General features: G+C 40.2%; 1 protein-coding gene across 8 annotated transcripts in view; it reads right to left on the bottom strand.

Moving 5' to 3' along the window:
* BCAS3 (BCAS3 microtubule associated cell migration factor) overlaps window positions 1-25318 on the bottom strand; it is a 372839-nt gene that overhangs the window by 70158 nt on the left and 277363 nt on the right. Inside the window, exon 24 of one of the 8 annotated variants that reach the window (XM_062592663.1) lies at window positions 1909-1969. The exons of the other annotated variants lie outside the window; for them this stretch is intronic. Coding sequence (XP_062448647.1) covers window positions 1926-1969 — 44 coding nt within the window. The 3' untranslated portion in view covers window positions 1909-1925. Of the gene's footprint in view, window positions 1-1908; window positions 1970-25318 lie in introns of those variants that run through there. 8 annotated transcript variants of the gene reach the window in all.

Below are 25318 nucleotides of genomic sequence, written 5' to 3'. Positions count from 1 at the left end.
TATTAAAATACCCTTAGGTTCTCAGTCTAGTGAAATGAACTGGTAATACATTTGGCAAGTTAATCTGTGGATTGCCTTCTCACATGAGACCAGCTGTTGTGTTTCTAAGTACAAGCAGTATTTACCTCCAATAATGAAATGACTGAATATAATATGAAAAAAAAATCAATGTTCCACTGCCTACTGCACAGTCCTGGGTTACATTTACAGTTCTAATAAACTGATTTGTCAAAACCGTCAGAATCGAGGATGATCATCTGGATACCAGATGAACTAAAATACGCATAATTATAAGTTGTCCATTTGTTCTCTTTTATCTCCCACGCATCTCACTCTCGCTCACAAATACGCGTACATGTTTATGTATAACCATAACTATGGGCCTAAAATTCATCCTTTTTATTATCACTTTTGCTGCAGTATCACACAAGTGAGTTCTTATCACTTGTAGTGAGTAAGCAATACAAATCTGGTCAAGTTACTTTAGTGTTTTCATGTATGGCATGTGTACATAGGCACATTGTAAATATATGAATAGATAAACATCTCTACACAATACCCATATATACACAGACACACACCTACAGCTGGATAAAACACACTTCTAAAAACAAATATAAAGATTCAGCTCATCTATCAAACAAGCCTCCATAGCTGAAAGTTGCAGAATCAAACGTTCCAGTTCATTTCATTTCCTAAACAGTATTGGGTGGGTTACAAACCAACCCACAGGCTTTTCTCCAATATTTATTATTTTATAGCAGAGTAGATACAGGACCTTACTGATATTCAGGAACTAAGCTTTTATCTGTGATCTACACTAGCTTGGCAAGTTCATGCTAGGCAAGTCGCTCTGCCTCTTGTTCCACATCTTCTATCTTTCAAATGAGGATGTTACAAAGTACAGGAGGTGTATTGGTAAAAATTTGTAAATGCTTAATATTCTCTTTTTCAAGGCTCTAATATGAGTAACATTTCATAGAATGATATTTAAAATATATGTATGGTACAGAACAATCTGAACAGACACATTCCCTGCCTTGCAGAACTTACGACAGAAAACAGGACCCAGAACCAACGGTACAGGAGGATGTGGCAGAGATTACTAGTGAGAGCAAAGGAGGAAGCATTTCCTAGAAGACATAAGTTTTGAGATGGATCAGAGGGAAGGAACAATGTGCTGCTGGAAAAGCGGTGAGAGACGTTCTGCAAACCTAATGGAACAGCTACTTGAGAGTGTGTAAGGAACGGTAAGGAAGGGGATGCAAGTGAAGGAAGGGTGAAAGTGAAATAGTGCATGACAGCAAGCTGGGAAGGTGCAGCATCCGAGAATGGCACGAACGAGCTCGAATTTTGGGGGACTCGACCCCTCTCTAGAAAAGTGAAGGAGGGAATAAGCATGTTAGATCAGAATTTCCTAAAGTCTTGTCTGGGGAAAGGAGAGGGCAGAAATATTAAGACCAGTGGTTAAAGTAATGGAAGGATTTTAATAAACTCTGTCATGCTAACTAGTCTAAAACTATTTTCATGAACTTGGGGGTGTAAAGCTCACGATATAAATCTACCTGAAGCAAATCCAGACTAAATTTAAAATAATTTAATTGCTTAATTTAAAATAATTTATTATAATTTATTATTTAATTTAAAATAAACTGCAAGTGAGCTATTACTTCTTTAAAAAAATCACAACTTCTTCCATGTTAAAACTGTTTCAGATGGTTTCTATAACTGTTAGTTTGCCAGCTCTTTTAAACAATTTTGTTAGGCTGCATATCTTTTCTTTTCTTTTCTTTTCTTTTCTTTTCTTTTCTTTTCTTTTCTTTTCTTTTCTTTTCTTTTCTTTTCTTTTCTTCTTATTTTTTAACTGATAAGGAAGATGTCTCTATTCAGCATCTGCACAGAGTCATCTGGGGTATCAAGTTGGTTTATAACATCCTGTTCAGATTAGCCATAAAGATTTCAGTGGCCGCTGCAAAATACAGAGATACTGTTGTAGTTTCTGAACTGTATGAACAGTCAACCATTAAATATAACTTATATGATGATAATTTCCAGGTGCTGTATGGCAGCTTTTATTCATAGATCCCAAAGCACTTCAGAAAGATAGTCGCACCACTGCAACCTCATTTAATATAGAGGGATACTGAGGCAACAGGAGAGAAGCATCTTGTTGCAGATCATCAGCAAGCTGGGCTTTGTGCTCTGCCCAACACTCAGCCTAAGAGAATCAGTGTTTCGCTTGTAGGATGAGGCTACTCTGCCCCAGAAAGCCACCCCTCAGTAAGGCAACCAGTCATCCAAAAAAGGCAGTTGTTCGTATTTCAAACATCCAATTTCGAACTAGAAACCTTGTCAATAAACTTTTTATAACTCATCTGATATGCACTAATATATGTAAAGGCAAGTTGATGTTTATCAATGGAAGACAGATAACTTTCATAGCCTTTCTTATAAATGTTGAATAAAGGCATCTAGCTAATGCTCTATATACGCTCTAGGATCTCCTTCATGGTGTTACAGATATCCACATTCAAAAAGCTGTTTCAAATGCTCTGAAAAATAATATCCTAATCTTTAAGCCAGGAACCCGTTGATCTCCTTTATTTTGTTATAACTAAGAGTTCCAAAACAAGAACACAATTTAGTTGTTAGATGAAGCTGGCATTTTGGAAGTTGGCATCACAAACGATCTGAAGAAGAAATATCCATTGCCTGCTAACAACAGACAAGACAACAAACAAAAATGTATCTTTTTGAAGTCTTAAGTGTTTCTTTACAATTTACTTAAGATCCCAGAGCAAATGGTCCTCTATCTTTTAATCCGAAGAGAGAGACCTGTGTCCACTGAAGCTGGTGACAGTTTTGGCACAGATTTTAATACACCCGGGATTTGACTGTCTAAAGTGTAACACAGCAAGCAAAATTCACGCTTGTCATTGAAGGTCCAGAGATTTTACTCCAGCAAAACTCCCAGTAAAAGTCTTTTTGATTTCACTCTGAAGCCAGTTAGTAAAACTGTAATTTATATCACCAATGGTTTGCTACCTAGAGAGAACTAGCTGCTTTGAGGTTAACACAGACTAAGTAACTATTGTATATGATTTCACAGTCTTGCTTCCAGTGCCAATGAAAACTCTTTTTTCCTACGCACACAGCTCATCAGAGATTTGTGCTTTCAATTCCTCCACCATACTGATGCCAAAACTTTCAAATAGAGCATTAGGATGCTCCTGTATCTGGCTGCCTCATGGCAGATGCTGTACAGAGAAATATATTAGATTGTGACAGTCACACAACCCATTATATGTAGATTAATCCACAGGGAGTAATAATGGTGAATTAAGGGAAAATTTTAATCACTGATATCAATGAGAGGAATTGCTAAGGGCTTTCAAAACACCTCTCAGGATGGGGCTAAAAATTTGCAACCCTGGCAAAAAGAAAGTCCATTCCGACAGACTATAAATCAAACTTCAAATCGAATGATTTAGTGAGAATTTATCAGGAAGAAAAGAACAACCGTTAGTATGTTAAGGTAACTAAAAGGAAGGAGCTTCGTATCTTCAGCTCCCCAGAATTTGAGGGAAACAAAACACTTGAGAAATCCAGATGAAAAGAGAATCCACAGCAGTGAATTCTGCAACTGCACCTACCAATAATGGATGAAATTCAGGACTTATGTTCTCCTCCCTCCTAACTATTAAAAAATGCTGTGCAAATCAAGCTTGGGAAGGTAATTTTCTGGTTAGGAAAATCTCTCTCACGAACACAAACATTAGGAGCAGGAAGACTAAAGTGATGCTAGAGGGCAAACTGCATGGAAAGGGCGATGTCTTGGTTTCTCAGGATAGAGCACCTAAAAACTGCCTTGTGTATGATTACTACAGGGCTTTTGTAAATCCTGAGTTTTTCCCTGCACCTTTGTATATATTTAGCTCATTAGAAAGACCATTTACAGAGGTGCTAAAACAGAAAACCAGGAAGGAGTACTTCAAACTTTCCAGATAAACTGCAAGACTGAACTCCCCAAACTTCGCCAAACTTCAAAGACTTTCAGATATTGTTTAATCAATGATAGAGCTAGAAGGCCAGCTGTGTTCTTCTGTTTGTTCTTAAATGCTAATCCAAGTTTACCAAAATGGAGGGATTTTGCATCTGGGGTATTTGGATTGGAGCCCACTTCTCTGGTAACCTGTCCTTGGCCTCTCCTTCCACCTCCTTGCCACGTTCTATCCTTCTTCCATTTGTCCCTTGTGCTTTTTTAGCACATTCCCTTTAGGTTAGATCAATAATTGCTTTGTCATGCTTCATGACAAGACCTCTTTCTTTCTGAGTTACTGTGCAAGGCCACCGTGTATATGGATGACCTTTATAAAGAACATATTAAAACTCTTCAAATCACTACTTAACATATCTCATGATATATTTCAGTTTTCTGCATCTTCCTGTATTATGTTTTAGGCTTTAAAAATAATTAAGCAATTCTAAGCTAACCTCATATACATTACTGGAAACCTGAACATTTTCCAGTTTTGAGAATACATTGCATTTTTTTTCCTAAGTTTGAACCAGCATCAATCTTTCTTCATGCTGTTTTGCCCTCTATTTCTTCTACATATTTTAACATTTCCTATTTTATCTTTTGGGAGGGTCTGAACAGAAACAATGTAGCATGGGAAGAAAAAACAATGTTAGGTAAACACTCACTTGGGGGCATGCTATTGTCTGGGATTGGCTCCTCTTGAGCAACACTGTTTGGACGGCTCACTGTGGGACATGAAACAACCAAGGGGCCTACGACCTCTGTTGCTACTGCTTTATTAAAGCAACCAATTTAAATTGGGACTAATTTTTCCAAATTATAATGATTTGTCTGCTACCTCGACAACAACTGAGAGGGCTACGCTTGGCCAAAGACAAGAGACCGACTTCCAAGTGAAGTGTTATATATAAAAGGAATGTATAATCTCCAAGGTTGGGTTTTGTTTCTTCTTTTTTCTTACTACAGAACTATTCTAACAGAAGATGCCTTTTTCTGAATGCGTGTTACACATTTTTAAGTTTCAATCAATTACATGTCTAAATCTTTTCAAGACAACTATTCTGGGAGCGCAGACTGCTCCCCAGGTTCCCTCAGCAAAGAGTATTTTTTGCCATAAAACTGCTACTAGCATGAAGGAGTGAGGAATGCTGATTTCCCAGGCTTCTCGAGTCAAGACTACTCTCCTCCCTGTCCTGTCTCACCTTCTGGCTGGGAGGAGTGCAGTGGTTGCTCTGGGCTACAATTATCCAGGATGGTTTTTAACAGATGGTTCAGGCAACCGGTATGTCCTTTTCTCATCGTGCTCTATCTGAGAGGAAGGAAATTGAGATTCCACCCCAAATCCCAGCACATAGTTTTGAGGATTCCCACATCTTTCAAGGATTAAAACACCACATGTATAGCCTGAAGTGTCTAGAGGACTACAGTGAGGCACCATTTTCAGAAGGCAACGTAGGAAGAACTGCTAAGACATTAAAATCCTGTGTTGTTTGCCCCACAAACATACCCAAGAAGGGGTTTTGTGAGGGAGAATGAAATATGACTCTGACAACAGGGTGAAAGGAGGATACAAATGACACTACATAGCATCTCCTTTGACTAACAAACCAACAGGATGCAACGTCAGGAAACAGGCTGTATCTAGCTACAGAGCATCCCACCTGTGTGTCATCACAGTGCTTATCCATAAAGGCTCAGGAGCCTTGCCAATAATGCGCGCAGGACTCATCCTGCTGAATGCGAGGCAGTGAATAAAGGTAATTGTCTCCTGTTTGAAGATGTGAACCTGCACTAGGTTATAATGACACAAAAGTCTGAAATGTATGTCATCCTCACGAAGTCGACCAATGAGAACAACAGTAAGTCTTTCAAAGAAGCATGAACATGATTACGTGGGGAGATTTCAATTTTCAGTTTCTTTTAAACTTTGCCACTGGCCTACTATCTGTACTGTTCATAGAAATAATACTTTATTCCCTACCCCAATCCAAAGGACCCTGCTTCAGCAGGACTTTTGGTGATGACAAGAAAAGGAAGATCCATGTCCACAACTCAGCTTGACTCAAAGTTCCAGGTGCTTTCTAAAATAAATTCCCTGGCATTTTCTAACCAGTTTTCGAGCCTCAGGACCACACAAACCATCTCCTAGAAACAGGGAGGACAAAAGCACAGACAAGTATCGGATTGTTTTAGGAAGCTGCAGAGTGATATTATTTTAATAGGTGGGAAACAACAGGTCAGAAGTCATGCCTATTTCAAAATCAAAGTCAGTATTTTTAAACAAGGGATGATGTATCCAGCATTTCTAGACCATCCTGACATATTTTTTCCACCCACCCACTAAGGCAAGCTGTGTATGTGCTGGCCAGACCCACCAGTACTCTTCAAGCCACAGACTATTTACATGCACTCCCTGCAAACCTCGGCGCAGAATGGCAAGGTCCACAGGAAGCCGTAAATGATACCACAGCATGATCATGTTAGTAATCCCAACAAGATAATCACAGATGTTGTGACCCACTTAAAAATGAGTTCATTTTCCAGATATCCAATTTCAGTGGCTTTTTAGGACATTACCCCCCTGAAGGTTTATCTGCAAATGAGTGTTCAGCTTATTCTCCAACAGTTTCTGCACTAGTAATGCTATGCTATACTAAGTGTGAAATCAGTACATAATCTTTAAGCTGTCTTGTTTTCAGGATGACAGATACTTGCTTTGCGAATGATTCCAACCTTCTTGCGGCCTTATATTCCCTAGGAGCCAAACTAGGAAGTTACGTTTTATGTCACCTTGTCAGTCATTAATCTGGGTGGAGTGGGATGGGGGTCTGCAAACAAAACAACAAAAAACGACCTTCATGCAAGCAAAAGAGAGAGCTTCCTAAATCACTCACCCCATTCAATCCCTTTTTGCATGGGATGCAGCACTAAAGAGAGACTACGGAATTTCAAAAGGAGGCAAAAACACTCAAGAAATCAAGCAGCGGGAAGAAAAGGAACACATAAGAATAGTTTTTTTTCACTGACTCATCTTTTTGCTTACATAAATCCATGTAAACGTGAGGCACATGGGGCAGTCTCTGGTGCCAAGACTGACAACCCCTTGGTTAGCAACGAAGCATGCAGAGCGCGAGGACAGGAGCGTAAGCACAGCTCAGTCTGCGTTCGAAAGCACGAAACCACGCAACAGCTTATTTACTGCCAGAGCGTTCACAAGGGGGCACAGATCGAAGGAGGCTTTAAAGAAGGACGATACCCTCTCATGCAGCGGGGCTTATTCTTCACGTGTTCACGTCAGTGTCCCCAGCTGCCCATTTTAAAGTCAATTCAATGCAACACTGAAGCTGAGAGTGGCGGCCTGGATTTCCTAATTTTACCTATGCTTCTGCTTCTTTCACAAAATACAATCGACATGGAATTTTTTAATAACAAAAGGAATTCCAAACACTTACTGTAACTATTTTGATTCTGCTTCTAGTACAGATGAATTAAAAATGAAAGATTTGCTTGCTTGAGGGATTTCTACAGTACTGTGTACTTCTTCCCCCTGTTGGGAAGCAATGACGGCCTACAGGTTATTTCTGAATTGTCCTTTACATGATATTTCTATTGTCCATTTAGAAGGGGACATGAAGAAAAGATCAAATTCCTGTGATTTACTCATTCTTTTCTGAGGGAAGAGATATCAAACCAGTGATATTTCTCTAAATCATGCTTCTACTCTTTGAACTCTCTTCTGTGCAATATATTTGTAAATGATAGCAACTTTTATAAGAACAACTAACATAAAATTTAGTATATTCATAAATGAATATCATCTTCTACTAGGAAGAAGAGGACCTTTTCTTCCATACAGGCTTCCATATATGACATGCTACTTTCAGCCAAAACACAGATTAACTTTGGTTCTGATCATAAATGAGTACAAATCTGGCTAATCTTCTCTCTAAATAGGGACATCATTCTGTTAGCCTTGGAAAGTTCATCCAGTCGCCTGTCAATCACTTTCAAGTTAAGGACATGTATACAGACTGCCACATGCTTTCCTTACATGAGAGCTGGTATAAGGTTTCTCCCAGATTTGTTCGAAGAATGCAAGTTTAACAGTCTGTCTCAACTAAGGAAGTACTTATGCAGCAGCCAGGTTTAAAAAAACCCACGTTCTTAAACCATGCACAGGATAGTACCCTATTTCCAAATGATTCAAATTTGCCATATTTGGGCGTAAACAGATGCAAACCAAGTTAGCTTTGGCAGACCAAAGTTGACAATTTTTAAATATTCCCTTCTTTCCCTTAGATTTATAAACGCCCGGCACCTCTCAGGACTTTGTTCACAGTTGTGGCTATCAAAGAAGGAGAGAGAACAGACAGGCACGTTCAGCAAATCCCGAAGCACGGTCATTAGCCTGCTCAGCAAGGCTGACTCGTGTTTCACTTGCAAGCAAAGAATGGTGAATTGTTAAACCGCCAGATTTCAGGAAGAATTGAGGGGAAGAAAATAGGATTTTTAAATTGCATTTCACTTCTTTATGTATTGCTAAACGATTCCTAATGAGAGCACTTTCCCTTTTCAAAATGGCCTTTCTTGGAACCATTTGCTTACACCAGCAACCACCAGAAGCACACGCTACCGCACTTCAGAGCTAACATTTTATTCACTTTCTTTCCAATCTGAACCACCGAGCTGGCTGTTGGTTCCCACTTCTCTCCAAACCGCTTTCAGAAAAGGGAGGAAGAAACCCCGACGGCTGAGCGGTCTCTGCCGGCTCTGCCTGTGTGTGGCAGGGAGGGCGAAGCTAAGCTCGCGGGACCGGGACAGGGCTGCTCCCCGACGCAAAGCCGCAGGGCGAGGGCAGCTCCTGCTCCTTCCAAAACGAGCTCGCCAGCTGCAGCACATTACTTGTGGCAACTTTTCTTGGATCTTAAATGGGTTTTGAAGCCATGCTGTCAGCTGCCTTCATGTCACCCCACTATATTATGATTGAATCTCCTGTTCCTTTTATAGAGTTGTTCTCTCCTAATAAAACACTAACTGCTGGTCTGAAAGTCGGCTTCAGGACCACTGGTTATGGTCTTATGATAACCTTCTGCTCTTTTCTTTTTTCAGCTAAAAACTCCACTTGTGAAATGTTAATTGCTGAGGCTGTATTCTTAAATATCCTATATCCAGTCCCAGAAATTTGCTGTGTTTATACAATATCTTAACCCCACCTCCATTTCTAGTTATTTTAAGAGCTCATACTTTCAAACTGGGCAATATTCCTGAACACATGAAAGCGCACACAGAGTACAAACAGCTATAAATGAATATCTGCAATTCATTGCGGCAGCCGCCTACAAAGGTGATACCTTCAAGCTGTTTGTCAGACTAAGCTAGCAAAAAAGCTGTTACTTGTCAACTTTTGGATAAGATACATTGCAAAACAATATTCATTTTCCCTGGCAAATGCAAAACCACATTTTATAGGTGTGAACTATTTCCAAACTTCAAAACTGTACCATAAATGAACTGTGAACGGGTAGAAAAACACTCTGAGTATGCTTGTGAAGAAGTAAGTGACTTCAAATGTATAGAATTAAACTAATCACAGTTTATTGTGTTTAAAGACTAAAAATATTTTCACCTTCCACTCTACTGCATTTGAACAGAATCCATCAACAAAAGCTTATATATCTGTTATTCTTAATGGGTTTCATGCCAATGTTGTATTTAAAGTCATGAGACTAAAAGAAAAACTGCATTCCTGGGGCATAATGTTGCACAGTTAAAAAGAAATGCTTGGTTAAAATCTAACTTGACAGCATTTGTTGTTAGGATTTCCAGGACTTTCATCAGGGATGTTTCTAAAAGAATCCCATCTCTCAGAAATTGTTTTTGTCGTGGTAACAGACTTGACTATTAATGAGAAAACAGTAAGAAGCTTTAGTGTCCTAATGGATACTAAATGACCTGGAGGATCTGAAACATTTATGTGCAGAAAAAATACGTATGTGCAATTCCTCTGCATTCAAATATTTGTTAGCTGGTATGCAATGTATTAAATAAGATAACAAATTACATGTGGAACATTAATTCATGTATAATAAACTAGAGCATTTTAGATGTAAACATTCACATTAACTTTATGCATTTAAAATATAATATCATGCTTCATGTGACTTTTACAAACCAGAGGAAAACCAGGCCATAAGAACAGATAAATATTCAGCGCCTAAAAACCTCCTTATGTCCTCAAGACAGTGAGGCTAAGAGCAAACACTGACATTTGACACAGATACAGCTGTTTAAAATATGTCTTCATCATAATCAGATGGAGATAAAGACAGAAGATTCAGCTTGAACAAATCCAAAGTTAAAAAAAAATTAATCTAAAACCAGATGCTGAAAAACGTGCAAAAATGAAGATGCAAATTTAATTCTGCAAACCTGAAAGGAAATCCCAGTGAGCGCTCACGCTCAGTCCACCTTTACTAAAAAGCTCACAAAAGTTAGTCAAAAATCAACAGCAATAAATATTTTGAAGGAAGAAAACTCTGTAGAGTCTATTCATTTTACTCTCTGAGATGGTGCAAAAATGTTACCTACTCCCTGTGCAGTTATTAGTCTCAGTAATGTAACATAACAGATACTTTCTAAATCCTTTTAGGCCTTCTCCCCCTCACTGGAAAGATCATCATTTTTTTATTTCAAAGTGGATTTAATAAAGAAAAGGAGTGCTGTTAAAGTAATACGTGAGGCTTTGACATTAAGCAGTGCAACCCTGCAGAGTCGGCAAGAACAGGGTCTCTAATCTCCAGTGATTTATAGAGGGCTCTTCCTTCATCTCTGCACTCAGGGAGGGCCAAAAAGTTTAGAGACAGGCTGGCGTCCCCCTTGCTCCACACCGCCAACTCCTGCTGGCCAGTCTGCAGGCAAAAACCTTTAACCACTTCACTGCTGGCTTACAACGCGCCCATTAAAGTGCTCTTTATTTATTTGTATTTATAGAACAAAGTGATCTCAGAGTTAAGTAATGCCTACGGAGGTAAATGTTTATGTCTGTCATCAGAAATTTATAAGCAGAGAAGGAGAAGCTAATAGGCATAAAGTAAAGACCAAAACTATGTGGTGTTTGATGCTCATCTAAGTAAGCTCTGAAAAGCTCAGAGTAGAAACACATCTTAATTAAAAACTTACAAATATATACAGTTAATTTTAAAGCTAAATAACCGAATTACAGATACTAGACAGCCTATTACCAACTGGAGAAGAATGTTTGCCTTATCCTGGCTGAATGTTACACAAAAGTTCAAAGAATATGTTTCCAAACACAACTGCAAGAAGCTATTAAGCTCTTGTCATAAGACAGAAAGATCTTGTTTTAATGGATTTCAAATTCATCATTTTTTAGGGAAATGACCAGTTACTTCTGCACTTAAAACCATGTGAGCCTCCATGACTAATCTAAAAATTTAAAGACAGTTCTAATATGAACTCGATCCAGGGAGATTCGCATATTAATTACCAAGAATTCAACTGGGTCAAGAGCATTAGATGTGAAAAGAATAAAACTTAAGGCCTTGGTAAAGTAGTACTTAGGCACCCAGCCACCTTTCCCTGCAGGAGTGGCCCTGCTGGGCCCAATGGAGAAGACAATCAGGTGCCTAAAGCCAAGCAAGTTGCCTCCTTCAGAGCTGATACGCGTGTTGGTCCTCATCTTTATTTAGGCTTTTGGTTCTTCAGAGGAGTAATTGCTCTCTTGTTCTGCATTTTTACAATACCGATTACAACGAAAATTTGGTCTGTGGTCAGCACTTTCAGGAAATCTGATGATACAAATATATACAAGTTGGGAAAGGGAGGGATAGGAAACCCACTAAGCATTGCAGCCTCCAAGAAACGCTATACTGTCAGCATTCCAGCGTAGGGCTACGAGGGTGATCAGAGGGCTGGAGCACCTGCCCTACGAGGACCGGCATCGAGAGCTGGGCCCCTTCAGCCTGGGGAAGAGAAGACTGAGGGGGATCTTATCAATGTGTATAAGTACCTGAAGGGAGGGTGTCAAGGGGATGGGGACAAACTCTTTTCAGTTGCCCCGTGTGACAGGACAAGAGGCAATGGGCAGAAATTGAAGCACAGGAAGTTCCGCCTGACCGTGAGGGGGAATTTCTTCACTGTGAGAGCAACGGAGCACTGGCACAGGTTGCCCAGAGAGGCTGTGGAGGCTCCTTCTTTGGAGATATTCAAGGCCCACCTGGATGTAACCCAGGCTGACATGCTCTAGGTGACCCTGCTGAGCAGGGAGGTTGGACTAGATGGTCTCCAGAGATCCCTTCCAACCTTATTGATTCTATGATGATTCTAGATACACACTACATTCAGTCCTCACAGAGACATGGATATAGTCCTAACTGGACTATTTCCAATGGAAAATATATGAACACATAGACCAAACTGGGATGTGTTGAGATGCTGTGGGTTTCATTAAGCCTTCCATCACATATACCCAAGATGGGACATTTATAGACTGTCTTTTCCTCTCTCCAGAATCCTAATGATCCAAGCACAGCAGGACCCCAAATGGGAACAAGAAAATCAGATTAAAATCATCATAATTCCAATAGGTTTTGACCTGTTTTTGTAAGTGGGTTGTGAGAACATATGCAGAAGCCATGAAACATATGTAGGAAGAACTGCCCTATAACTCTTCCAGACCTGGAAAGGCAGCTGTGGTATCTTTTAGCTGCCACTACTTGGACTGAGAACTTCCAGGCCAACACAAGTTGTCCTTAAAAACTGAACCCTGCACAAATATGTGTTGGACTTTGTTTTTTCATACTCATGCTAAATACTGTAGACCATATTCCCTAAAAGGCTGGAGAATGGAAATATTGACATACTAATCTAACATTCATTAACTAAGCATATTGCAATCTATGCAAAATATTGGCAATCAAATGCATTATTTTCAAGTCTGTTGAGTTTTCCTTTGAGTGACTGAGCTCATTCCTTATCCCTCTCTTGCCAGTGAGACTGAAATCACCCTGTGTAGTTGTCTCAGGGACAAACTTGGGGACTAAAGTTACTGCTGTATCAAAAGCCTCCACTCTGCTCAGAGTTCTTGTCTCATTCTAAAACATCAATGAGAGGTGGACCCATGAGCGTAGGCTTGCGCAAAACTGTTATTAACTCCTATGACAGAGCACAGGAGGTTTTAGAAGGTTATTATAGGGGGAAAGTTGCAAAACATTAATGATTCTACTTCTGAGAAACAATCATTTGCACTCAAAGAATTGCAAAGTGCAATCCTTTATTTTCACCTTAATTACCTTTTATTTAATCTGGTGAATAGATACAATTCAGAATGCTTTAAAACACAGATTAGCTTGGATTTAAAAAAAAATGATAAACATAGGATGTTACTTTACAATCACAAAGGTTTTCTGTCGGCTGTTTCACGATGCCGCATGTTGCATCCTGGCTATTCCAAAGCATACTCAAGGGGGGATGTCACAAGCGTGAGTACAAACACTCAGAACTCCTGAGAGAGAAAACAAACAAATCCCACAACGCTGCTTTTCTGCCTATTTAGGAAAACTAAAGTAGGATGTCAGCAGAGTGACATCCTACTGCGTACGAGCCATTCTCTTAGCAAACAACCCACTTATGAAAAGGGGTCAAAAACTTCTGTTCAGACCCAGAGTCACACAAGGAACAGTCTGGAAGTATCATTTACCCTGTGCAATGGTATCTAAAGACAACTTATATGAACGTGTAATTTTTTGGGAGTCAGTCTCCATTTTGCCCCAGCCCACAAAGAGGCAGCCACACACCCTTGGAGAAGACGGGAGAAAAATGCTACGGTCCGCAGCAGCGAGGAGACTAGCTCGCAGCAGAGCAGCCGGGCAGTGCCCTCACACCACGGGCGCGCGTGCACACCCGGCGGCCGCCCTGGACCTGCTCCTTCCCCGAACACCCACGCACGGCCGCCCTGGACCTGCTCCTTCCCCGAACACCCACGCACGGCCGCCCTGGACCTGCTCCTTCCCCGAACACCCACGCACGGCCGCCCTGGACCTGCTCCTTCCCCGAACACCCATGCACGGCCGCCCTGGACCTGCTCCTTCCCCGAACACCCACGCACGGCCGCCCTGGACCTGCTTCTTCCCCGAACACCCACGCACGGCGTGAAACCCCTGGGGACGGAAGGGTGCTGCTGCTGGCCGGCGGGTGCTGCCCTTTCCCTCCCATCGCCATGGATGGGCATGTGCCTACAAAAGGAGTGGAAACTTGGCAGGCTGGAAAGACGAGCGCAATCAGGGGTCGAGAGCAGAGACAAACCGCTTCCATCTGGCCTGTGGGAATTGCACCAAAAAGGTAACAGAAGCTGGAGAATGTGTTGCCTTTTCCACAGAGCTCTGTGCCAGTCGGGTTTCCAGGCAGCTGGAAGCTGGGGAAAACCAGTCCTTCGTATGGAGGGACTACTCCGAAATCTGGGCAACCTCCACTACAGACCACCTTGCTGAACGTTTCAGTTTCACTTCCCAGCTCTAAAAACGATGAGCAGGGTCATGGCCATTTTTAAAAGTGTCTGAATTCTCTTTAATTGACGGAGTCACTAAGTACAGGCACAGCAGTAAGAAGCAGCTCAGCACTGAGAGAGGGGCTGATCATCTGATTCCACCCCTCAAGCCCATAAAACGTGTCAGTATTTAAAAACTGTTTTTAAAAACATGCCTTTTTAAAAGAAATAATTCTCTTTTAAAAGAAATAATTCTCCAAGAATTCTGCTTCCTGGAGGTCTCTCCGGAGAAGAATCTGAAGTAGAAATTTCAGGTTTGCAAATCTGAAGTAGAAAAGAGAAGGCACTTTGTTTTTCTTCTCCATTGAACCATTTCTGTGAATTAGCATGCAGAATAGGCAATCGATCCTTAAATCTCCAGGATCTGATGCTCAGCAGGCCCCGGACAAACTGACCTGGCAGTAAACAAGTCTTATCAGGGACCCCTCAATTACCTGCAATAATCAGAGAATATAAATCACTCCACCTCAGCAGAAGTGTGATCCCAATTTGCACCTCATCCAGGTCAACTAGCTCTACGTTATTTACACAACAACTATTTCAGTTGTACCTGCTGTCAGGTGAATGCTTGCATTTAATATAACTGTGAAGGTAATGCATTTTAAAAAACTATGGGAAAAAAAGGATTCCCTAAGACACCTCTTAGGGACTAAGCAGTCCACTAGGCTTTAACCACATGAACACCCCGTGACACGGCTTTTAATTCGGTGCTCAAAGAAAGTATTTTTTACTTTTGAGTAGTGAAAGGATGGGCGTCTACAAGAAATGTGCTTTTACTCTGTAGGGTGAAGTGATATTATTCAGGAAGCCACAACTTGTCTCAAGGCTCCCAAAGCAGCAACAATCTTGTTTTGTTTGCACAGCTCCTGGCACACATGAACACTACTCCAAAGCAAATACAACATACAAATAACTTATTTAGGCTATAATGCAATCACATTTCTTTTTATAGTAAACACAAATCTCCTTTTTTGTTGTAATAGCATCTTTTCATATGTAAAGTAATTTAGTACAAGCCCAACCTTCCTACATATTTTTGCATTAGAGAAAAAAAAATTTCAGTGTTACTTATTTCAAAGAGAATATCCAGGAGGCACTCTGGCTCGGGAAGGATTGTCCCCTGCACACTAAAGATGCATTTTAGAAGAAATTTCTTAGCCCTCATTAGGTAGAAGTTGCTAAGTGATCTACAGTTAGAGTTACCTCTAAGTGAAGAAGCTCACGAACATCCAGAGGGCTCTGGATGTTCAGAGAAGGCTTCCCGCAGATGTCCTGAAACAAGAAAAATGCCACATCTCCCATGAGATGGATACAGAACTCCCAAAATACACCCCTCTGACGTTTAAGAAGCATCTCTGCTGTAAACAGGCTCTGAACAAGAAGAGCTTCGAGTTGCCCTAGGAACGCGTGGGCCTAGCGTAAACAACGAGCTGCCGGTGTGCCGGAGAGACGCCTTCCCCTCCCGACCCCAACGTTATCTGCTAAAAGAATGAGTCATGATGAGCTACCTTGACACTGTAATGATTCCAGTTCCAATCACTGTTGGCTTGCTGCAATTTGCCACCGGTTATTGAAGAAGGGAGGCTCTGGATATAAGAGCCTAACCTCTCTCTAAGGGAGGATCTTGCTGCTGCAGCCCCCAGCCAAACCAAGCAAACAGTTAACCAGGGAGGGAGACCAGAGAGCGGAAAGCAAAGTACTGCCCCACCGCAATCATCCAGGCTCCCTAAAAGATAGCCAACACTCTGGCTTGTGGTTACCTGCCATACTCTTTGTTGCACAACAAGAGATTTGAACAACTCCTCGCCATTGTGGCACCATGGTTTAGTACACTATTAGGAACATATTTTGCAACCCACATAATAAACACTTTATCCAACTTAGTAAAACAAGCCTGAAGGCAGAATGAGTGTAAACATATGCACAAAACTACTTATATGTGGACAAATACTTGACAATGTGAGTATCAAAATCTGCCAAGTGTCATTCTAAAAAGCCCATGACTTTCTAAAACAAGCTATGCTTTTTATCTTTGGTTTACCAGAGATTATATGCAGCAGCCAATATAATATCAAAGCTTTAACCTCAAGTCAATGCAATCTCCTATCCATCAAAACATTTCCCATGATTTTATTAGCACTAACAATGAAGTCAGTGGTAGAAGAAAATGACCAAAATCAAAACAAAAATTTCACACGCCAAAGTTTGCACAAAATGAGCAAAACAACCTTATAACAAAGACAGTATCACCCACCATGTAACTGCATACAGGGATTCTATACACTACCTTTCCCCCTTCCCTCCAAAGGCTGCTAAAAATAAAGAAAAAAAATCCTAAAATGCAGGAAAACAAACAAAAATCCCTTCTATTCATAGAAAAGCCAAAGATTAGATGGGCATATATAAGCAGTCCACAGCTAAGTGTGTCTGCAACAGATATCAGAGAGAGAGACTTAAAACTTCTTTTCAGTAAAAGGTAAAGATTCTAAAAACCAGCTGGTGATCTGTCAGCAAAACTCCCCATGACTGTCTTCTGAAAATCAACTTTAAAATCTCAAGGAGCAATTTGGAAGGGACACAGTTAACTGCTGCTGTCAAGCAGATGGATGTTTTATGTACCAAGTTTAACAGCAGTGAGGGACTCTTCCCATTACAGCTAGGCTTCCTTACCTGATCTATGATTTACCAGCAGCAATGATGACCAACAGCACATTCCTAGCGCCGGTTAGGAAATACCCCAAAATACACTGGAAGGAGAAGTTGTTTCAGGAAAGACAGAGAAAGGTTCAAACAACTCTACTACAGAATCTTCTGCCTCTCTCAGTTTCTTGTCCATAACCATGAGTGATAGCTAGGTGTAGCTTAGTGGTGCAAGACAAAAACAAAACCTAAATATTAAATCAAAATCAACACCGACAGTGAAGCCCTGGCAATATCAGATTACCTTCTGTTCTCCCCAGACCACAGATGTTGTGTGAGTTGCCACCTTCCTGGCTTCACTCTGGGCCTTAATTTGGTGCAGACTAATATTGGTATTTAATGAATGGGACATACAGAATATGGATAATGCTTGATATTCCTAAACATAAAAGTCTTCACATGAAAAACACTGCCTCTCCAGGGCCCAGGACTTCTACTTACTTCTTCACTGATGAACATGTTTTTAGAGTTCTGAAAGTTCTGAAGTTTTCATAGTCCTGAAATAAACACATTCCTCTGCTGTGGACCACCAATGAGGTGGACCACCATGAGGTCTAATACCAGACTCATTTAGATTTGGACCTACTTGCATGTCTTTGATAAAGAGAAGTCTTCCTTTATAAGTCTCAACCACGGACTAGTATACCAAAATGACTCAAAACCCATTTAAAATTTATTTGTTCTCCCCTCCTGCACCCTTGGATGACATTAATCGTAATGACTTCAAAGTCTAATGACATCTCCTTTTTAGAAGGTTACCTGAAAATATGTATTTCTCTTTCAATTAATAGCAATAGCTTATGTAGAAAGATTATCCATATATTATGTCATATGTTTGACTAGTTACAGTCTGTAAAAAGCTAAAAATGAATGAAAAAAGGCTGTAAAACCAGCAAGATAATGCCTATCTTTTAGTGAGTATCCAGCCTTTAGGGAGGCAAGTTGCATAAAATATGAATAAGATCTTATATCACTCTTCAGCTGTATAGCCATATGATAGCTCAAATTCCTCGGGAACATCCCTCCTGGATACAAGAAGAATTGAATCAGCAAAAGACTTGCTTTCTTTTGTAACTATTCCAATGTTTGGTAGATTTAATTCCTTCCTATGAATGGGTGTACGTATGTGTAACTGATACACATGAGCAAGGACCTATAAGGAATGTGGTGACTTATATGAAAGTGATTTAAACAACATTCACTATCCTTTGATTCAGTAATTTTTCAGATCAAATTCCTTAAGATCTAGGGAAGCTATAAGATCGTCTCGGACACTGCTAAAATGCGGCACAACAGCTGTGGACTTTGGAGATCCTAAAAACAAGTTTTTAATTTTCAACAAAGCTTTGCAGTCATAACTCTCCTGGACACTGCTGTCTGGCAGTCCAGTCCCAGTGTGAGCTTGCAGCTCGTGTGTTTATAGTAGCCATAGCCAGAAGCTGCTCAATAGAGCTTATACTTGTCTAATTACAGCTTAGTAATTACAAGCAGAAATCCAAAGCATAAAAATGAAACATTTTGGTTAGCTACAGAGTGTATCTTCTGAATATTGAATCAAGCAATAAACTCATCTGCTCTCTCAGCAAGCTCCTACTGTCACAAACCGTGCCATGGCTTGGATGAGACCGGTGCCACCAACAGCAAGCTCTGAAATATCAATTTGTAACTCCACACTTTATTTACAAATTTGACGGCATAGTTTACTCATGGCAAGAAGTGCTTTGAACTTCTAAATGATCAGGCTGAACAAGATGGTGGAAGTTTCCCCTTTGAATTTGTACGAGTTTATAGGCTGCCCGGCTTGGAACTCGTCTTTCCTTGCTAGATGAAGAGGAGAGGCTGCCTGAGGACATTGTTTATTAAAGCCTTTTGTTCAATTTACAAATTGAAACAAATAATTGTGGAGACATTTGCAGCTATGGAAAAAACGTGTTTACAAAGTGGAATAAAATACAGACTAAATACATTTGGATTATACTAGATCAAAACACACAAGTTTCTAACATAGCATAAAGGATGGTCAACACTATGAGGAAAGAAGGAAAGGCGCCACTGAGTCATGTTTTTTATAACAATCTGGTCACTTAGAAGATTTCAGAGAGTTATACACTGCAAGTCCTTAACATGCAAAGCTCCTGCAGCTGAATTCACCAGCGGCCAGCCTTCGAGATCGGAGACAAGTGGCCACAGGCTATACCTACCCGCTCTGAGCAGGCAACAGATGCTTCGTACGAGGGCAGGGAAGGTCCCTGCTTATTAGGAATCCCATAGAAATATTTCTTGTTAATGTTTTACTTGCTTTTTGGTTCAGCCTCACTGATAATGATTCTATACATAAACTCTAACTGAACTTGAAAGCTCAAAAGCCCTGGCAGACCACCTAGTATATCTCTGTCCTACGAATGCAGTATTGCTCCCTACCACCACACTTTATTTCACCTTAAATGTCTTATGTGGCAATGTTGCCACCACTTAGAAGGTCATCCTAATCCAACTCGGCAATCAGAATCAATGTCCCAGCGTTCAGAATATGTTCCTCAGAAACAACAGGTTCTGTAATCTCAGCTCAGCACTGTCAAAAGTGACAGACTGCCTCGACTGCACACGCCGTACAAGTCCTAGGTTTTTAAAAAGGTCCTTCGCTGGCATGGGGCGAGGATATTGTATCAGAAATAAATCTAGACATCCACCAAGGCAGTGGAATTGTATCAGCGGAAAAATGGCACAAGGGGGACAAAATTCCATTTCTAGATGTTAGCTCTGAAAAGCTTATCTAAACAACTATTTCCTTTAATAATGTCTAAATTAATAGCACAATGATACAACCAAGCTCTGTCTGTGTAACGCTAACTGGAACTTCCTATAAGAGACATCCATCACCATTAAAAAAATACGAGGAACATAATTAATCAACCAAATCCTTTCACTAGTTTACAAACTACACACAAAGGAAAACAGCTATTATCGCAAAATGAGTACTATGACTAAGGATAGCTTTTGCAGCACAGAAGTATTTTCTTAACATCAGTAAAATATGTTAACTAATATTATATTTAGTTAGTTGAACTCCTCAAGGGATTAAAAGCCCACTGTGCCTAACAAAACTTTTTCTTGAAACAGACTAGCAAATGTTATTTTAGTTCGGAGTATTTGATAGCTAATCATGCTATAAAACTATAAAATAAAGTTGTGTTTATTGGTACAATTAATCCCTCTGTAGCCCACAGGGCTACATAAGAAAATGGGGGGATGAGGGAGCTCAGGCCAAAGGGGGGTAGGGTGAGAAATAAGGGATTACTGGCAATATGGAAAGGCCAGGATTGGAACAGTGGATGTGACTCAGAGAGCTATTATTATTATTATTCCAATTGCAACCAAGAATGCCATCTCCGTCTGGGAGTGCCAAAGAGAGAGAGAAGAAAGGCAAAAACCTGATGAAGAAGGAAATTTACCCCCCAACTAGAGTTGGAAGTGTACTTACAGATTTATAGAAGCCTAAACAGCACTAACACGTTAGTATCCAACAAGGTCACAGCACAGAAGAACCTCCCCGCCACTATTCAAACAAATATATTACCTAAGATAACGCAAAATTCACTTCTTTCCCACTGTCCCAATTTTTAAAACATTTTCCAGCTAAGAATAAACTGGAGTAAAGCATAGAGAAAAAAACATATTTTGATGAAAGAAACATGTGCCTGAAATCTAGCTAGTATTTTAATTGTGGTTAATATGTGAATCCAATTAGGAATGTAAACAACAGGAATACTCAGAGCCTATGCAGTAACTTCCTACTCACATTTTTACAGCTTTGGCATTAATAGTCAGCAATTGCTTACATTTGCCAAAGGTTTCTCCTGGATTTAAAATATAAGTAACTGTATAGTAATAGATAGCAAATGTTTATAAGCCAAAACATCTAGTAACTTCATCTTGAATGAAGAAATGCACCTGAGGAAGTTATGTAGAAAACTATACAGGTTTTGATAAGATACAATTTTATCCCACTTCACACTAGTCTAATCAACCTCTACGTAGCATACGGTAACGAAGAGTAAAGTAATGACTTTTACTGTGAATACCTTCAGAATGCCTTTGGGAGCTGTATTTTTATATACAAATAGCACAAAAACAGCCATGGAACGGAAAATCACCTTTGCTGAAAGGTACTGTTCCTTATCTTAAAAGGGATTTGGACAACAGGGACCTACATGGTTTTCCTACACAGCAAGGCAGCACCAAGGCTGACAGAAAAAATGTGGCCCCACGTTCCATTTTCTGCCCTATTTTGCCTCTCCCCTCCAGGCAGGAGGGCAACAGGCAGCTCTTCCACAGATTTTGCAGCAAAAGTGAGTTGCATTTCTGAGATATTTCTGAGCACGATTAATTGCATATAAATCATTTTCTCATATCTAAACAGTGCCTATAATTGTGATGAATAAAAGGAAAAATTAATGAAACATAGCATATGGTGTGTTTTTGTATTTCTTATCTGAAATTCCAAACCGGATTATATCCCTGAGAATTCTACTAAGGGATCTGTGATCACTATTTCCTATTCCCACAGCAGAACCAGCTGACGGCCCCAGTTCAAGCAGTTAGGCAATTTGCAAATACAGAATAAAAAGAAGCTAGCCCACAAATACCCCGAATCTGGGGGTGGAATGAGTAACTAGGCGTGCAGCACGCACAGGACAGCAGCCCGATTGTCAGGACGATTAGTTTTGCAAGCAGAAGTCGCATACGTTTCAGGAATAACAGAGTCCTTTGCTGGCTGCTAGATGGGCCATGAGTTCAGGTTAATATTCATATTGAGGAAAAGCTGTCAGCCTCAATCAGGATTAGGCCAATGTTGCGCTAGGCACTGTGCAAACAAGTAGTAACACACAGGCTCTTCTTAGGAGAGCTTCCTTCTAAATTACAGTAAGTATTTATGTTATTAGGTTATTAAGCAACCTAAATTACAGATAGTATTTGATTTATTCCTACTGTAGATTCCCAGCACAGTATCTCTGAGCAGTCCTCAGAATTCAAGGTGGTATCAGCCTGCACACAAAGCTGGGGCTAGCTAAAAGTAATACAGATGGTGAATTGTAACACAGAAATTTTTCTAAAATACATCATCATTTGATGCAGTCACTGCATTATTTAGAAAGATAGAAAATGAACTAGTGGAATGGAAATAAACACAACTTTTTAAATGAACCTAATAACATGAAAGTAATGAGTTTGGAAAACAGATGTGGACAAAAAAAAGAAAAGGCTACAGTACACTCTGCAATCTGGGAAGGAATGATAAAAAAATTTACAAGCTGTTTTGAGTCCTGAATAAAAAGGGTAATCAAGCCAGGCTGAGTTATAAGCGGGAAGGGTACAGCATCCTGCAGCAGAGACTAAGCAGAACACCTCACCTTTCTTTACTGTATGTCTAGGTTTTCCCATGTTGCTGGAAGTCCAGCCTAACTCTTGATTCAGCACGTAATAATTCACATCACATACTGTAAGGCCTTGTCACCCTTTCTTTTCCCTATGTTTGTTTGATCTTTTGCATTCTGTTAGAGCAGCAAACTGCCTGCGTACTGCTGTCACTGACAGACTTTGGGGCAAGAGGTGAAATAGTAAGAGAAAAATCAAATCAAATGGTAATGTAATATGCTAAAGGAAGATACCTCGTTGCAAGACAAAGCGCGCACAGAGATTATTTCCATGATGCCCAGCGGGCTCTCTTGCTGATCATGATTTATGATAACATCTATGCAAGAGACCCATCAGTTAGCAAAACCATGTTACTCTGTACAAAGTGACTTCTCAAAATGGTACTGTGAGAAAGCTGTCTCTTCTGCAGTTGTTTTACTTTGTCTCTGAAAGCTTTCAAATGGAACTGCTAAAGTTCAGCCAGCATCTAATTTTAACCGTGAGTTCCAGGAGAGAGCAAAGCTGGTGGGAAGATTACAGAGTTCCTTGAAGCTCTGACCTACAACAGGAAGAGAGTTGTCAGCCTTCATGTCTCTCACTCTAAATCCCAAGGGAAACAACACTGGCAGAATGTTTTATAACACGTTCCCACTGTAAAATTTTGTATTTGAGAAATATGATGCTTGCTCACTCCTTCTCCTAGACCTTTGGAGTGTCAGTAAAAACAGATGACCTTAAATGAGTAATTTTAGTTCTGCCTTTACACTAAAGTTTGAATATTCAGGGTTCATAGGGTTCTATTTACAAAATCCCAGAGAACTGGTATTACACAAGAGCAACACATGCACCCACACCTTTAAAATATTAGCAAGGAGTTGGCAACTTGTAGTAATGTAATAACGGATTTTTTTCTGCCTTCTCAAGTTAACTAAATAACTCAAGAAATACCAACATGGAAGGCTGCAATCTGTGATTTTCTAAGACAGACTAAAAGGCTTCTGTCAAAGGACCAGGAAGCAGTATCTCTTAAAAAGCTCTGGAAAGAGAAATTAAAAAGAAAGTAATTGGATTATGATATCTTAGCTAACACAATCACATCTGTGCAGTTTTTCTTCAAATCATGTATCTTAGATAACGCACGGTATAGAGATAGTACAGTTCTCCATTGTTATTAACTGTCAAAAGAGGCAGAATTTCAGGTGTTTTTCAACATCCTGAAGCAGAACAGGAATACAAACAGCAGAGAAATCAAGCATATTTTCAGCCTGCCAGTGGAAAACTTCTTTCCTGACACCAGTAAAGTTGTAGTAGCAAATAAGCAAACACAGCAGAGGACAGGACTGGAAAACTGTTATTCCTTTAATAGGTCTTCAAGCGCATGGACAGCTGAAGGAGTTCAGTCACTGTGAAACCCAAACAGCTTAAAACACACACACACACACACGAGCCATTAGCCACATCTATGGCTTGTTTGAGCCATAGCTGTTGTCTAACAATTCAGAATCAAAGAAATACCTGCAGCTTTGAGCAAAACCATGCCCCAAAGACAACTATCTGACTGCTGCAGTCTGAGAACCCATGGCTACGAGGGAAAGGGCGGTAACACAAATCACTACACCTATAAAGGCCGTTTCTCCTTTCCTGGATGTTCACTGTGTAGTCCGAACAAATACATACATTGTAGTCAACACAGTGAGCACCTTCGTTCTAAAACCAGTCTGGCAAGGTCTCGCAAAGCCCAATTCTAAAACCAAGAGCAGTCTTTCACTTGCTACAAGTCACTGAGGCTGCAGTCACTACGTGTGCGCGGCCGCTACATGGGCCAGGACCTCTTCTCCGAACTTTCTCCCTTCCTGTCTTCCTTGGGATAATGAAAAACGGAAACACCACTCTGAGACTCAGAAGCATTTTGAACGATACAGCAGTTGTTACAGACCTAATGTTATCTGCTGCTGACCTTAAATTGAGATGCCTATTAGTCAGGGATGATGATTTTTGCGCTCATGAATAATTAGTTTTGGTGGTTTAAGAAAAAAAACTTATCTTTTAATCAGAATCTAAATGAAAAATAGCGAAAAGCTATTCCCTAACATCTGTCAGTTTAGTGTAGATTTAGAAATAAAAATCAAGAGGTATAGTCTCATCTCAGGGAATTATGTGTTCAAATCCTCGTGTATGGAGATGAGAATGTAAGTGTTAACATTTAGAGAGTCTTCTGCTGCATATCCCAGGCATTAGGATGGCTTAATGAGTCACTGTCTGAAACCAATAACAAGTTAAAGTTCCTCTCTCACATACACACACACACACACATTTAATTTTGTGTATAATTACTCACTTCTGAGTAATGACAATTTATTAGTTTTTTCCCATCAAATATATGAGTTGCTAATGTACAACATGTTAGTAATATGCAAAGCTCTTTCCAAGAAAGGCAAGAGTTATTAGTGTACTAAGTGTTAAACGTAACCATTCACTTTAGCCCCCTCATCTCCCTGTAAAAATATTTTTGAAGTGAACTCTGTGGCTGTGGAAAGCAGATTTTTCTAACCAGGGGATCCCTTTATATGGGTGAGAGAGCAGCTCTATATCCATGA

This window comes from Rhea pennata, chromosome 20 (assembly GCF_028389875.1).
Source record: "Rhea pennata isolate bPtePen1 chromosome 20, bPtePen1.pri, whole genome shotgun sequence".
NCBI lineage: Eukaryota > Metazoa > Chordata > Aves > Rheiformes > Rheidae > Rhea > Rhea pennata.
This window is presented reverse-complemented; position numbering and strand designations above follow the sequence as displayed.